This window comes from Sciurus carolinensis, chromosome 2 (genome assembly GCF_902686445.1).
Source record: "Sciurus carolinensis chromosome 2, mSciCar1.2, whole genome shotgun sequence".
NCBI classification, from domain to species: Eukaryota; Metazoa; Chordata; class Mammalia; order Rodentia; family Sciuridae; genus Sciurus; species Sciurus carolinensis.
In genome coordinates this window covers 14,498,787-14,512,533 of record NC_062214.1, presented here as the reverse complement: position 1 = coordinate 14,512,533, position 13,747 = coordinate 14,498,787, and the positions used below count along the sequence as shown (strand labels likewise).

The 13,747-nt window shown below is 53.7% G+C and overlaps 1 protein-coding gene across 2 annotated transcripts in view; it reads right to left on the bottom strand.

Annotated features, from left to right (window-relative positions):
• Rims4 (regulating synaptic membrane exocytosis 4) overlaps positions 1-11,629 on the bottom strand; it is a 53,967-nt gene extending 42,338 nt beyond the window's left edge. For both annotated transcript variants that reach the window (XR_007107331.1, XM_047542295.1), the window contains exon 1: positions 11,329-11,629. Coding sequence is in view for 1 of the 2 variants with exons in the window: in XM_047542295.1 (XP_047398251.1) it covers positions 11,329-11,425 (97 nt within the window). In the remaining variant the exon portion in view is untranslated. The remainder of the gene's footprint in view (positions 1-11,328) is intronic.
• Between the last annotated feature and the right edge of the window lie 2,118 nt (positions 11,630-13,747).

Here is a 13,747-nt window from a genome sequence, read left to right as displayed (position 1 = left end):
TTTCTCACTACGACTGTGAGATTGAGCAGTTGCAACGGGGACCGTATGGTCTGCAGAGACAGAAATATCTGCGGTCTGGCCCTTCACAGAAGTGCGCAGAGCCCTGTTCTACAGTCTCCTGAAGCCTCCAGCAAGCCTCATCCCCAGCTGTCCTCACTCGGAGGGAACCTGCCGGATAACGCTGATTCTGGCTCCTTCCCCTGCCCGGCGTGTCCACTCTCTTTCTGGGGTTTCATTGATCACCTTGTAGACTAAAAACCACATAAAATTGCTACTCAACTGTTTTCACTTATAAAAATGGCAGCTTCTAGTGGTTAGACCTAATACTTATACCTGAATCCTTGTTCCAGGTCTGCTTCTGGGGGAACCCAAGTAAGGACAGCAGGGTAAGTGTCCCTGTGCCTTGCACAGTCATCTGCCTCCTCAGCAAAGGCACTCCCCCACCCACCCCCTAAGCTGAGGCTTGCCACGGTCTTGCTGTACACAGAATCTTCAACACATCTGCAAGTTCCTCGTCCCTTATGACAGCACTTATTCATTCAATGAGGAAATCAAGGCCCAAAGAGGACAATGACTTGCCCAGGGTTACCCAACCAGATAACTGGCAGAAATGGAATCTCAAATCCAGGTTTTCTTATGACAAATCCAGGGCTCATGGCATGACACATCGACTACCCTTAAGCTGTCACACAGCCTCAGGCATCCAGTGGAACTCCTGCCCACCTCTCCAGATACAGCCAGTGTTCCATGAGGATCAATGAGATCATAGCTAAAAATGCCTGTCAGACAGAGGGCTCCACATTTGCTAGGGTGAAGCAGAAGTCAGGACAGATACCCCCCTTTTTTTTGGTACCAGGTTTTGAACCCAGGGGCACTTAAACACTGAGCCACATCCCCAGCCCTCTTTGTTTTATTTTGAGACAGGGTCTAGCTAAGCTTAGAGTCTCACTAAATTGCTGAGGGTGACTTTGAACTTGGGATCCTCCTGCCTCAGACTCCCAGTGCTGAACACAGACTCCCAAGTGGAGCACAGAAGGCTGGTCAATGCTGAGATGCCACCCTCCCTGAAAGCAGCCCAGCGAGCAGGCTGGGGCTGGACTATAACAGAATGTCCATGTGGCTGCTACTTCCCCTTTCCCATCCTGTGTGCCTGCCACTCACAGGTCTTACCTAGGAGCATTTCCACCATCAATCTGTATTTTGGAGTGGGTATCAAACCCAGGGCCTCATGCATGTTAGGTAAGCACTCTAACACCAAAACACAACCCAGCCCATTTTATTTTAGACAGGATCTTGCTAAGTTGCTAAGGCTGGTCTCAAACTTGCCTCAGCCTCCTGAGTTGCTGGGATTACACACATGCATCATTGTGACCGGCTCCACAGTCTATCATTGCACAAAACCCATGGCTCAGGTCAAGACGGTAGAGGTAGAAGAGGAGAGTTTCCCATCCTCTGTATTCCTTTCAGTCTAAAATGACTGCCAGGAGTCCAGAGAGTAAGTTCAGAGAATTAGCTGTGTTACATTCCCCCCTGTTAGAGGCACCCACCAAGTCCCCTCCAGACCAGGCTGCCCAGTTCCGGGTCCCTCTGCCCCAACTCAACATGACCAACGGAAGTTGGGCAGAAGTGGCAGCTTCCTGAGGCCATATGGTTGGGGGGTGGCTTGGCCCAGGCTGGGGTGGGCTCCAGAGGCACCTGGTCCAGGCTTGGTATTGAGCCCAGGCAGATGAAAGATGTTTCCCAAGACATTTGCTAAGGAACTAATTAATTTCCATTACAGGCCCCAAATAGTGAAATATCCTCCCACCCACTCCCAGGACAACTCCAGTGGCATCTACCAGGGACACCAAGTGCTGGAGATGTAAGGAGCACCCTTAATACTTCAAGTACCAGCAGAGTCCATCGTGGCTACCTGGGGCATCTGGGCTTGGGGAAGGCTCTGATCCTGGAGTCCAGAAACATTAGTGCTGTTTCTAGCTTTGCCAAAGACCTGCTCTGAGGTGGTGGGCAAATGGAGAGCCCTCTCTGGTAATTCCAGTGGCTTGGGAGGCTGAGGCAGGAGGATTGCAAATTTGAGGGCAGCCTCAGCAACTTAGCAAGGTCCTAAGCAACTGAGTGAGACCCTGTCTTAAAAAAAAAAAAAGGTAAAAAAAGCTGGGGATGTAGCTCAGTGGTAAAGCACCTCAGCATTCAACCCCAGCACCTGCCTGCAAAATGCTGTAGTGTCTGTATATATTAACGAATTCCCAAAATGCTTATTGTAGAAATTATTCGATGACTAGTCACCAAAGATCATCTAGAGAGAAATTCTGGCAGAAAAGGCCCTTGGGATGAAAAATGATCCTATGGGTAAAAGGAGAGTAGAGACATCCACAGGAGGAGATGAAGGTGGGCTTGGACAAGCGTCCTTCCTCTCTGGGAGACTCTGGTTGTATCTAAACCAAGCCCACTGGACTCTCATTCTGCAGAGAGGGTTACCGAGGTCAGAGATGCAAAAGTGGTCAGAGGAGACACTGAGATTGAGCAGCTGAACACAAATCTCCTTTCTTGACCCTAAATGGAGCCGCGCAGGCTCCAAGGGCACACAGCAGACACTCCTTCCCACTCTCCCGCCCTGCCTCCAGGCAGGTGTGCGCATCACCTCTCTCAGGAAGTCTGCAATAACAGGAAAGGCAGCAGCTTCCGCTTCTGGGATGCCTTCTGGGTGCTGCACAGGCATATTCTCAGATCCTCACAAGTGGCTCAGAACTCTTGCTGCATTTGGCAAAGGACATGGCTGAGGCCCAGATCAGTCCCATACATAGCCAGGATACACAGCCAGCAAGCAGCAGAGACACAAACCTGGGTCTTCATGTCCCCAGAATCCACGCTTTTTATCCCAAGCCACCCCTCTCAGAGAACATCAGTTTAGTCTAGGTCCCCCCTGGAAACTATGTTATGTGTCTTTGTCTTCTGATCCAGAATTGTACTCGGCTGGGTGAGAAATCCATCACACCACGGGGCCAACCCCCTGCTAAATCCCGACCTTCCCTAGAAAGTGACCAGCAACCTTCCTCAGAAACACTTTAACACACTGGCTGGGTAAACTCCCTTGGTGGCATCTCCCAGCACTGTGCCCCTCTACCTCCACCATTCCTTTGACTTACTTCTTCCCAGGAAAGGCTTGTCCTGAAACGAACCTCCTGGTTTTAGCGCACCAGGCTGCCTACCTTTCCCAGTGCAGGAAAGGGGCCACACCCTCTCCTCTGGTAAAAGGTGCTAGACTGGAGCCCGCATAGTCCCAGGGCTGCCGAGCCCAGCAGCATGGCCTGATGGTTATTCGTGTTGGCTCATTTATCACTGGTTCAGATAGCGTCCCAAAGGATTCACAGGGTCCTCCTGGTAAGCCCCATATAAGGCAGGCAGCAGCTGAGGCTCATCTGGATCAGAAGGACATGAAGACTCCACTGGGGACTGAATTTGGAACCCAGCATCTCGGACACCGGAAGGAGCACTGAAGTGACCCTCGTTTTTCTCCAGGCATTCCCTCTAACCCAGTGGTTGTCAAGGTGGGACCCCTGGACCAGCAGCCTTGGGACAGCATGACCTGGGAACCTGTCAGAAACGAGCCCACCCCAGACCGAAACTCTAGGGTGGGGTCCAGCAGACTGTGCAAACAAGCCCTCTTGGGGATTCTGGGACTCACTAGAGACTTAGTAGCCCAGCTCTGCCCTATGCAAACTGACCACGGCGATGACAAATGCAGCAGCCACTGCTGACCAAAGGCCCCTGCACGCCAGGCACTGAACACACTGCCTCGTTGGCCCCCACCCCCGAGGACACCTTAAGCCCTCAAGTCCAGCTCTGGGTGGGGTACGTCTGTGCATCTTGTCGTTTGGTCCTCACGATCACCCTTTGAAGTGTCTACTATTATTATGGCCCAGTTTGCAGAGGACACTGAACCCCAGGGAGGGAAAGCAACTCGCCCGGCATCACGCAAGTCAGAAGTGGCAGAAGTAGCAGGAAAATCAGGTCTCTAGGAGTCCAAAGCCACGTTCGTCCTGCCTCACCATGGGAGCCCCCAGAGTCCCCCTCAGCAGCACCAGCCCAGGAAGCTGCACAGCTGGGTCAGGTGAGATTCGAAGAGTGGAGGCAACAGGCAGTGGGGAGAGAAAGGGCCCTGCCCTGACTCCACAGCACCTTCCAGCCACAACGCAAAAGGAAGTCACACTGTGCATTTAAAGGCACAGCCATCTGTGCCTGAGGAACAGCAGAGTCAGGGACTCGGGGGGCAGGAGTTCTTGGCCTCTCTCTGACTTTACCCAGTTGAAGTCCTTTCCTTTCCCATCTCTGAACCTCAGTTTCCCCACCATTGTCTACAGGCTGTGATGATCTCCACCCCCCCATGCACACCGTGCTCATGTCCCTGACCTCCCCTCCCCTCACCTACTCCCTCTAACCAAAAAAGTCTGCTGCTTCCTAAAGTTCACATTCACACTGACCTCAGGGCCTTTGCACAACTGCTCCCTCTGCCTGGAACACTCTTCCCCTCCTATTCCCGTTGCTGGCTCTATCATTTATGCTTCAACTCAAAGGTTACCTTTCCTGACTACCTTACTTAATGCTCTCTCCTCTCCTATCACTGTTTTATTTTCATTCCACTTAACACAATCTAAAATTATTTATTTTTAATTAATCGCCTGATTATCGTCTGTCTCCCTCATCCCATAATTCCATGAGAGCAGAAACCACGTCTGCATTGTTCCCTGATAAATCTCCAGTGCCTAGCAGATTGTTTGGCACCGAGCAGTTAATTAAATATTGGTTGAACGAATAAATACCAGACAAGAAAATCTGGACTCAGAGGTCGGAACCCTGGACCCTTGACATGTGACCTTTGCTAGCCACTCTGCCTCTCGGAGCATCGGTTTCCCTCCTTGCCTACTGAAGGGAACGGACGAGATGCTCTCCAAGGGTCCTTCCAGGACTGTGAGTCTTGGAAAGCTAGACCTGGAACCTACCCAGTTGGCCTATCCAAAGCAGGCAGCTGGCCAGGGTCCGGCAGCAGGTGCCCTCTTCCCACCTCTACCCGTGTCCCTGCCCAGCCACGCAGTCCCTTCACTCCCCCACCGCAGAAACTGTTAATGAAGTGCGCACTGCTAAATGCAGTTACAATTACGGGGGCTAAGAATAAGGCGCTGACATCAGCCTCGTCAGTTTCCGAGTGAATCAGAAGGGGAGGGGGGAGGAAGGAGAAGGGGGGATAGCGCTCCGGAGCTGTCAAGTGGAAATAGCACAGCGTTAAATATAATCCAGCACTGGCCTACATCGGTCTGGAGAGGCAGGTGATAGCTGGGCCCCCAGGGCCAGGGCAGACAACTGGATGATCCTTCAAGAAGCCAGGCCGTCATAGCAGCTGCTGGCCGACTGTGATGGGATCATCCGGGAGCCAGGAAGGCACTCCAAGGGGCTGGAGTGAACTACAGTGTGAGGCAGTGGACCCTGCCGGACACATGTGAACCTGAACAGGCCCCTGCACCCTGGCCTTTGTCACTTGTTATTGTGACAGCAGAGCCCCTGATGACCGCATAGCCCTTGCCCACCTGGGAACTCGTTTTACGCCCATAGGCAGAAAGTGGCCGCCAGCCAAACACAGCTGGGCTGTGCACACTGCTCCAGCTGCTTGACTTTCCTCATCTGCAAAATGGGCACATCTGCAGCAGTAGCTACCTTTTGAGTTGCTATCAGATTAACTGAGGTCATGCAAAGCACAGAGCACGGCTGAGCAAGGCCCTCGGTCATTTTGTTTCTACCACCCTGAGATGCTTGGACCAAGAGCACTGGGAAGATTGAGACTTGCTTGAGGTCACAGGGCAGGCGTGGAGTCAAATTCAAGCTCAGTTGTCATTCCACTACAGAAACACAGGCTGACCGGGGGACCTGGGGGCAGGGGACTCTGGGAGATGGCACACTATTCTCAGCACACTCTCCAGAAGTGGCACCTTTCCAACAGTTTCCAAAAGACACCCGGAAGTAAGGGCTGTTAGGGTAGAAGGCCCCGAGACAGGGAGAAGGGCAGCTCAGGGCGAGGCTTCCTTCCATTCCGCCTCTCCTCCGCACTTCGCCCGCCCCCCACTCAGCCTGCAGTTGGAACTGGCTCTGCCTCCTTCTCCACCCACCCCCAGGCCCAGAGGCAGAGCCTCTTCCCCAAAGGGAGACAAGGAGGAGGGACCTTCCTCCCAGCTTCCCACCAAACCCAGCCAGGTGGGCCCCTGGCAACTGCAAGCCAAGGAAGCTGGAGCCAGGAGTCTAGGAGCTCCAGGACAGGGAAGGGGAAGTGCCCAAGGGAGGGGACTTCAGGAAAGAGCACCAAAGGCGCCGAGCAGACCACAGGCCAAGGATCGGTGCCATGCAGAGGGGTGAATCCTCATGCCCCTAATTTTCCTGAGATACTTCTTTCAGAAAATTTGATTAAAATAAAGTGGTATGGGTCCACACTGTCACCCCACCCTTAGACTTGAACTACAGAAATAATGGCTTGATTCTCTACCATGCTTCAGTTATCCAAATCTAGAAGAGTTCCACCCAGCTCCCAAAACATAAAGGAGACTGCACACCAGGTGGCAAATGGGAGGGGGGCATTGGTGGGAGTGGGGCAGAAGTGGCCTGCCCCAAGGGTAAGGGTAGGAGTGGAGGCTTTAAAGCCTCAACCTCAAGCCTTCAGGTGGCCCTCATCACGAAGGACCCCCTCACCCACCCGGTCCAGCCCCCCTACAGAGCTGAAGGGCTCCCTCTGTTCCCACATCTCCAGAGGAAGGGGAGGGACAGCAGGACATTTTGCTTCCCAGAAAAAGCACAGGTCAAATTTCAAGGACAAAAGTTAGCACTTGGTCTGGGAAAGCAAACTCTACAAAACAGTGTGAAAGGGGGCGGGGGTGGTCCAGAGTGTTCACTCCAGGTGCCTGGGGGTGGGGACAGGGACAACTCTGATTGCCCCTGCCAGGATCTGTCTGGCAGGATATGAGTACCTCCGCTCCACAACCCAGAAGTAACTCAGACAACCACCTCCATTTCTCCTCTGTCCAAACAGGGGGGAGGGAGGCTGTGGTACTAATTTGTGGGTCCCACCCACCATGCCCCCCCCACTGCATCAGATTTGGTCTGAACGGAAGAGGGAGGTGCCATGAAGGGTTTTCAGCCCAGAGATGTGGCCCAAACCGTTAGGAGAGGGACTGGTAGCCGGCTGGTGTTGCCATGGCAACTTCCTCCCTGCACTGGATCGAAGCATCCATCCTCTGGGCAAATCAGAGCTGGCTGCTCCAACTTCTCCGCCCTTCTCCTGGGCGGGAGGGGGAGAACTGGACGCTGCAACCACTTGGTCAGGCTCAGGAACACCATGGCCAATTTCAGACCCCAGTGCAACAACTTCCTTGGCATCTCCTAGGAAAGAGATCCAACCCTGCTCCCAGCTATGCCCAGGACAGAGTGGCAGGGCCCGACCTGTAGATGTGGTGCAAATGAAGTGGTCAGGGAGCGCTCAGAAATGGGCAGCCAGAATCCTTCCTACCCTCTTGTTTGACACACAAGTCCCCCAAATCTCCATTTTTAAACTGCTTCCAAGAAGGAGGGTCTAGCTCTACCTTAATAATAATAAAGGCAATAAAATTTGCCTAGTAATATTATTAATACTAACATTTTGAGGATCAGAATTTTACCTGCCCAAACGCACAAATTCTTCTTTACAGTCATGCTCAGAAACAATTCTCACCTGGCATTAAGACAGAGCAAAGCGAACATGTATTGCAATCTACCTAGTGCCAGGTTCTGTTCTTTGAACAGCAAGCAGTATGTTAATTAAAAGCACAGATGCTTGAGTCAAAGTGCCCAAGTTCAAATAGTAACTCCCTCACTTCCTGGCTGAGTGACCTTGAACGGGTTACTAAGTCTGTGCCTCAGTTTTCTCATCTGAAAATGGGAATGTTAATAGGATATTAAATTTTATGGATGTGCTATGAGAAACACAAACCCTATGAGGGTTCCTGCTATTATTTACGTCCTCATACAGATGACAAAACTGGGTCTCATGTCTAACTCCTCCCCATCCCAAACTTGTCCAATCACAAACTCAGTGTCAACAAGGCTGAGGAACAAATACACAGGCACAAAAATGCCCTGGTGCCTGCCTCTCTAAAGCCCCAGCATCCTTGGGAAAAGGGGCAAAGACAACATTCTAAGAAAAGCATTCAGAACACAGAAGATGCCCATTGACAGGAATCTAGGAACCTGCAGTGACTAGCGTCCTGGGCCACATGGTAGCTAGAAAAGTGGGGGAAGAAGCGGCAGCTTCTTTTGCCCACCCCAGTGTCCAACGCAGGAATATGCTCTGCCCCATTTAAGGCTAATGGAAAGGAGCAGGGAAAAGGCTCCTTCTTAGTCATTCCTCATGAAACTAGCGGAAGAGAGGCATATGAGCCCCAAAGATACTATGACTTGATTTGGAGGATGGGAAAGAAGCATTTGATACGAGTTGGAAGGAGCAACAAAGGGAAGTCTCCCAGATGAGCAGAGGCCCGTCAGGGACACAATTCTGAGAACAGCCATCAGAGACAGACCAGGCAGTCAGAGGGCAGCAGGAGCGGGCAGAGACAGGTGAAGCCAGCCCGCACCTAACAGCCCTCTGCCCAAGCCAGCTCCGTCCAGGAGCCCAGAGACTCCCAGCTGCTGTTAGAAATTAGTTCAGCCTAGTACTGTTCTAAAGGATGTATCCAAAAGGCTTCTTTTAGAAGGACATTAATGACTGAGAAGAGCAAGAAAAATTAAGCACCAAGACAACATTCCCTACTTCCGACTTTTACCAGACACTCATTATTCTTCCGGAAATAAAAGTTGACTTTCTCCCTCCCCCTCCCAAACTCAAGATGAGCAGACAGTGAGCTCAAAATGCCTACAATGAACTCACAGCCGACAGCTACTCCCTGAGGCCTCCTCACCTGGGCACCATCTTCTACACAGTGAGATCTAGCATTTTAAAACCATCCTCTTTCAAAAAAAGGATTATTAGTCTTCTGAAACGAGAACGGAGAAGTGATTTTAGTCTCAGATTTGTACCTGCTACATTGGTTGACCTTGGGTTATAAACACACAAAAGCATACACACACACACATACACACACACACACCAGGGTTTTATACACACACCCCCACACACAAAAGCATGCACATACACACTCACATGTACACAAATACACACCCACACCTGCCCACTTGGAGTATAGAAGGAGTGGACAAGATGATTTCTACATCGCTTCCAAGTGCAACACTTAAGAACTTAGAGAAACCCACCTGAAAACAATATAAAGTGAACCTTTAAAAATATCACTAATATTACATGAAGTGAAACCTAGAGCAAACCACCTGCAGCCAGGGTGTCTGACCCATGACGTGGAGCGTGACTCTGGAGAAAAACAAACTGTGCCTGCCTCCAGAGCTCCTGCAAACCCAGGCTCCTGCCCAACCGGGTTCCTGAGACCTAAGTGGCCTGCTGAACTTCAGGGGTGTCTAGCCATCAGCCAAGAGTTGGGAGCCAGCTCACCTGGGCTAGAGGGGGTTCCTGTCCCAGCTTTTTCTCTGCAGTTGTCACCTTCTCCAGACCCCCCAGCTAACCTGATCTCTTCACTCCAATTTTGCTCTACTGGAGACCACTGCATTAGGAAGACCCCTCAGCTATTTCAAGGGGACAGTTAAACCTCTGGGCCACAATTATTTGCTCTGTAAAATGGGGATCCCATAAAATGGCTCTGCAGTAACAATCTTACCCCAACTCCCACCTAAAGGCCAACAGCAAGACAGGTCTATCAGGGGTCTGCCCCATGCATCACCAGCCCACGCATTCTGGAGATCTTTCCTTTTCCCCACCTGCTTCCTAGAGGTGAGTACCCATCACCCACCACTCCATTCCTTGGCAGAACCCAGACAGAAGGGTTCACCAGACAGGGGTCCCAGCAGGTAGGGAGTGGAAACCTGGACCTCTGAACTCCCTAGAACTAGGCCAAATTTTGTAGATGGTGCACATATGCATTTTGGGGAGAGAGAGTCCATATTTTCATCAGTCTCAAAAGTCTAAATGAAACCTTCTGGCTCCTCCCCAACACATACTCTCCTCTCCTTTTGTCCCCTCACTGAATTCAAATACTCTCAGATTTTCAGCTCACAAAATACTTTTAACTCCACCCTCACACCATACAAAACCTGTGTCTGAGGCCTTGTCAACCCCATTTTCACAGATGAGAAAAACGGAGGCTGGAGTGGGGGTCGGGTCATGTCTTGCCCAAGGTCATGGCTCATAAGAATAAAGACTGAAACCTGATTCTGACTTTCAAGCTAGTACTCTTTGGGGAACTCTCGCCCAAGCCCTCCAGCTACCCCACCTGTTGTTGGATTCACTTCCTCACCCCAAAACCAAATCTGGAGCTCTCAGGTTCCCTCTCCCTGGTCTCAGGGCCCCCAAAAGCGGGTTTCCGGGAGCCTCCCGTCCCTGGGGCTTTGGCAAAGGGTGCGCACAGGCCTAGGAGCAGGAGGTTCCGGGCCTTAGGATGGTGGCCTGGTTCGGCCCACCCAAAAGGGCCACTCCAGGGACAAGAGCACGTGAGGTCAGGGGCACATACTAGCGGGAGCGCAAGTGTAGAGTTGGCGCCGCCTTACACCTCCCTCCGGGAAGACGCGGAAGAAAGAGGAGGAAAGGCCATCACCTGGCAGTTTTCCGGCACCTGCCCCAGTCAGATAAGAATCAGGAGTCCCGAGTCCCAGACTGTGGGGGAAGGGGAGAAGAGGCAAATGGGGGCGCTCTAGGCCTTGGGCGCCAGGCCGGGGTCTTGGGCTGGGAGCCTTTGGGTGCAGCCAAGACAAAGATGGAGAGGCACGGTCTGTGCGCCACCTCCAATGGCGGGGGGCGCGCCGGAGCTCCAAGGGTGAAGCGGCCAAAGCCCCCGGGTTTGAAGAGTGGGCACATTCTAGAGACAGGGATGGTGGCAGGTCAGATCCAGAAACAAGACAGGGGGCATCTGGTAGGCGCAGGTGAGTAGGGAGAATTGGGTCCAGGCGACCCGAGGGCCCACCTGCGAGAGAGGGGTGCAGATGATCTAGGAGCCCCTGGGGGGAGTCTAGAAGAGAGCCCATCCCAGAGCCCTGTGGTCCCGCGGAAAGGGAAGGAGACCCTGGGGACGCCTCCCCGAGAGGGGCTGGGGAGGAGAGAAGACGGAGGCCACCTCTAAGGGTGCACCGGATCCAGGAGGGGGCCTCTGGATCTGGATCCCGGGACACCCGGGTGTCGGGGGCGGGCCGCGCGCTTACCCGCGTCTTCGTCGTCGAAGGAGTTCATGCACGGGAAGTAGATGGCGAGCGCCTCGAAGGAGGCGGACAGGCTGAGGCGGCTCTGCGAGCGCTCCATGCCCGCGCCGGCGCCGGGCGCCTCGGCCGCGGCGGCGGCGGCGGCGGCGGGCGGCTTGGGCAGCTTGGCCGCCCCATTCTTGACGCGGAGTACGGCGCGCGGCGTGGTGGCGGCGGCCCGGGGCCGGCCCGGGGCTCCGCGGCGGGACTGGCGGGCGCGGCGGGGCCGGCGGGCAGGCGGGTGACAGGCGGGCCGGGCGCTGGCGGCGCGCGGAGCCGGAGGCGCGCTGTGCTCCTGGCGGCGGTGGCGGCGGTGGCAGTGGCGGCGGCGGTGGCGGCGCAGCGCGCTCTGGCCCGCGGCGCCCCCCGCCGGCCGCGCGGGGCGGGCTCGGAGCGGCGCGCCGCAGCCAATCGGCGCCGCCCGGGGGAGGGGGCGCCGCCGGCGGGGCGTGGGAGCCGGAGGGTGAGGGCTGCGCCCGGCTTCTGCCGCCCCAGCCAGCGCAGGTGTGCGCGCCGGGAGCCAGGCGCGCGGTGAGACAGGCTGCGCCTGGGTCCTGTGGCGAACCCCCTGCCCGCCCCAACCCCCACTCTCGGTCCTCAGAGCCGCCCAGATTCAGGTGTCCAGTCACTGACCCAGACAGGCCTTCACCCAGAGACAGACACGCCTTCGGAAGGGCCACACTCAGAGACCGGCACAGGCCCCCGGCACTCGGGCTTTCGCACGGAGACCCTCAGAAGCACTCGCACACCCACAGCGACACATTGATTCTGCAAGAAGGCAGCACAGATGCCTTGAGGCTCAGGGGCAGATGTCTGGACAGACACACCCAGACTCATTCATAGACGTCTGGACAGACAAATCTATGGACACACACAGACTTGCACAGAGACCCACACAGGCACCCTCAGACTGGCACGCAGGGACCTGCAGACACACTAGGAGCGACAGGCAGGACACCCTGGCACCCAGCATCCCACACAAGGGAGATTCTCAGATCCCACAAAAACCGTGAAAGGTGGGCCAGGCATACACACTCTTGTCCACCCACACTGCCTCACAGACACCCTAGAATTCAAGCACACAGACATATTACAGTTGGACGAACACACAGCGCCAGACTCCTGCACACACTCGTCGCCCCTCCCCCTTTGACCACCTCACCGCTGTCAAACACTTGGACAGACACCCGAGGATTGGCACATGCACACACGGAGACAACCACACAGTCTCAGTCACTCCCAGTAACAGATACATTCTGATGCTCAGACACCCTCAGACTCCCAGGACTCTGAGCAGGCTCACACTCACACACTCTCCCACGTATGCACCCGCAGTGAGTACAGTCCTCACACTCACACCCACAGCTCAGACACTCAGAGCCCCTGGATGGAGCAAAGCATAGTGGGAACCCCACACTGCACTCCCTGGCCTGACCCAGGACCCTGACTCCCCACCCACTCAGCCAGGCCCCATAGGCTCACCTGCCCAACTGCCCCCTCCCATCTTGAAAAACAACAGCCATTTATTCACTCACAATTCTGTAGACCTCTAGAAGCCTGGGCAGCTTCAGCTGCTTCTCCATTTAGGTTCCTACAAGATATTGGTCAGGCTGGGCTCTTATCTGCAAGCTCTGGAGAAAAATCTGCTTCCAAGATCATTCAGGTTGTTGGCAGGATTTGATTCCTTGTGGTTACAGGACTGAGGTCCCTGATCCCTGTGGGGTGTTGGCCAGGAGTCGATCTCAGCTCCTGGAAGTGGTTCTCTGGCCCTCATACGTGATCCCAACCATCTTCAAGGCCACCATAGGTATCAAACTCTTCACATCCTTTGAATCTCTTCTAGCTTCCATCTGTTCTCTAGCCTGACAACATGCTTGCTTGTAAAGGGCTGTGTGATTAGATTAGGTCTATCTGGATAATCGCCTTTGATGTATCATGAAACATAATCGTCGTAGTGATATCTTATCCCAGTCATGGTTTCTACCCACGCTTAAACAGGAGGGGATTATATAAGGGCAAGGATCACTGGATCATTCTTAACAATTCTGCCACACATTCTGTAAAGTGCTTAGCTCAGTGCTTGGCACAAGGGGTGCTCCTGAGCACTTGCTCCTTCTCAAGGACCAGACTTAGGCCTTGAGAGCAAGCAGCAGTGTGCGTTGGTTAAGAGTGCTCTGCAGAACTCTCTTTTTTCCAGTTATTCAGACCATAAATCTTCAACTTCCCTCATATAGCACATGACAACAATCGACAGTTCCTGACAATTCTACACCCAAAGTGTATCCAGAAACTGACCACTTGTCTACCAAAAACCTTCCCATGGCTTCCCTCTCACTCAAGGTCAAAGTCCAAGTTCTACGTTCTACCTAGTCCTAACTTCATT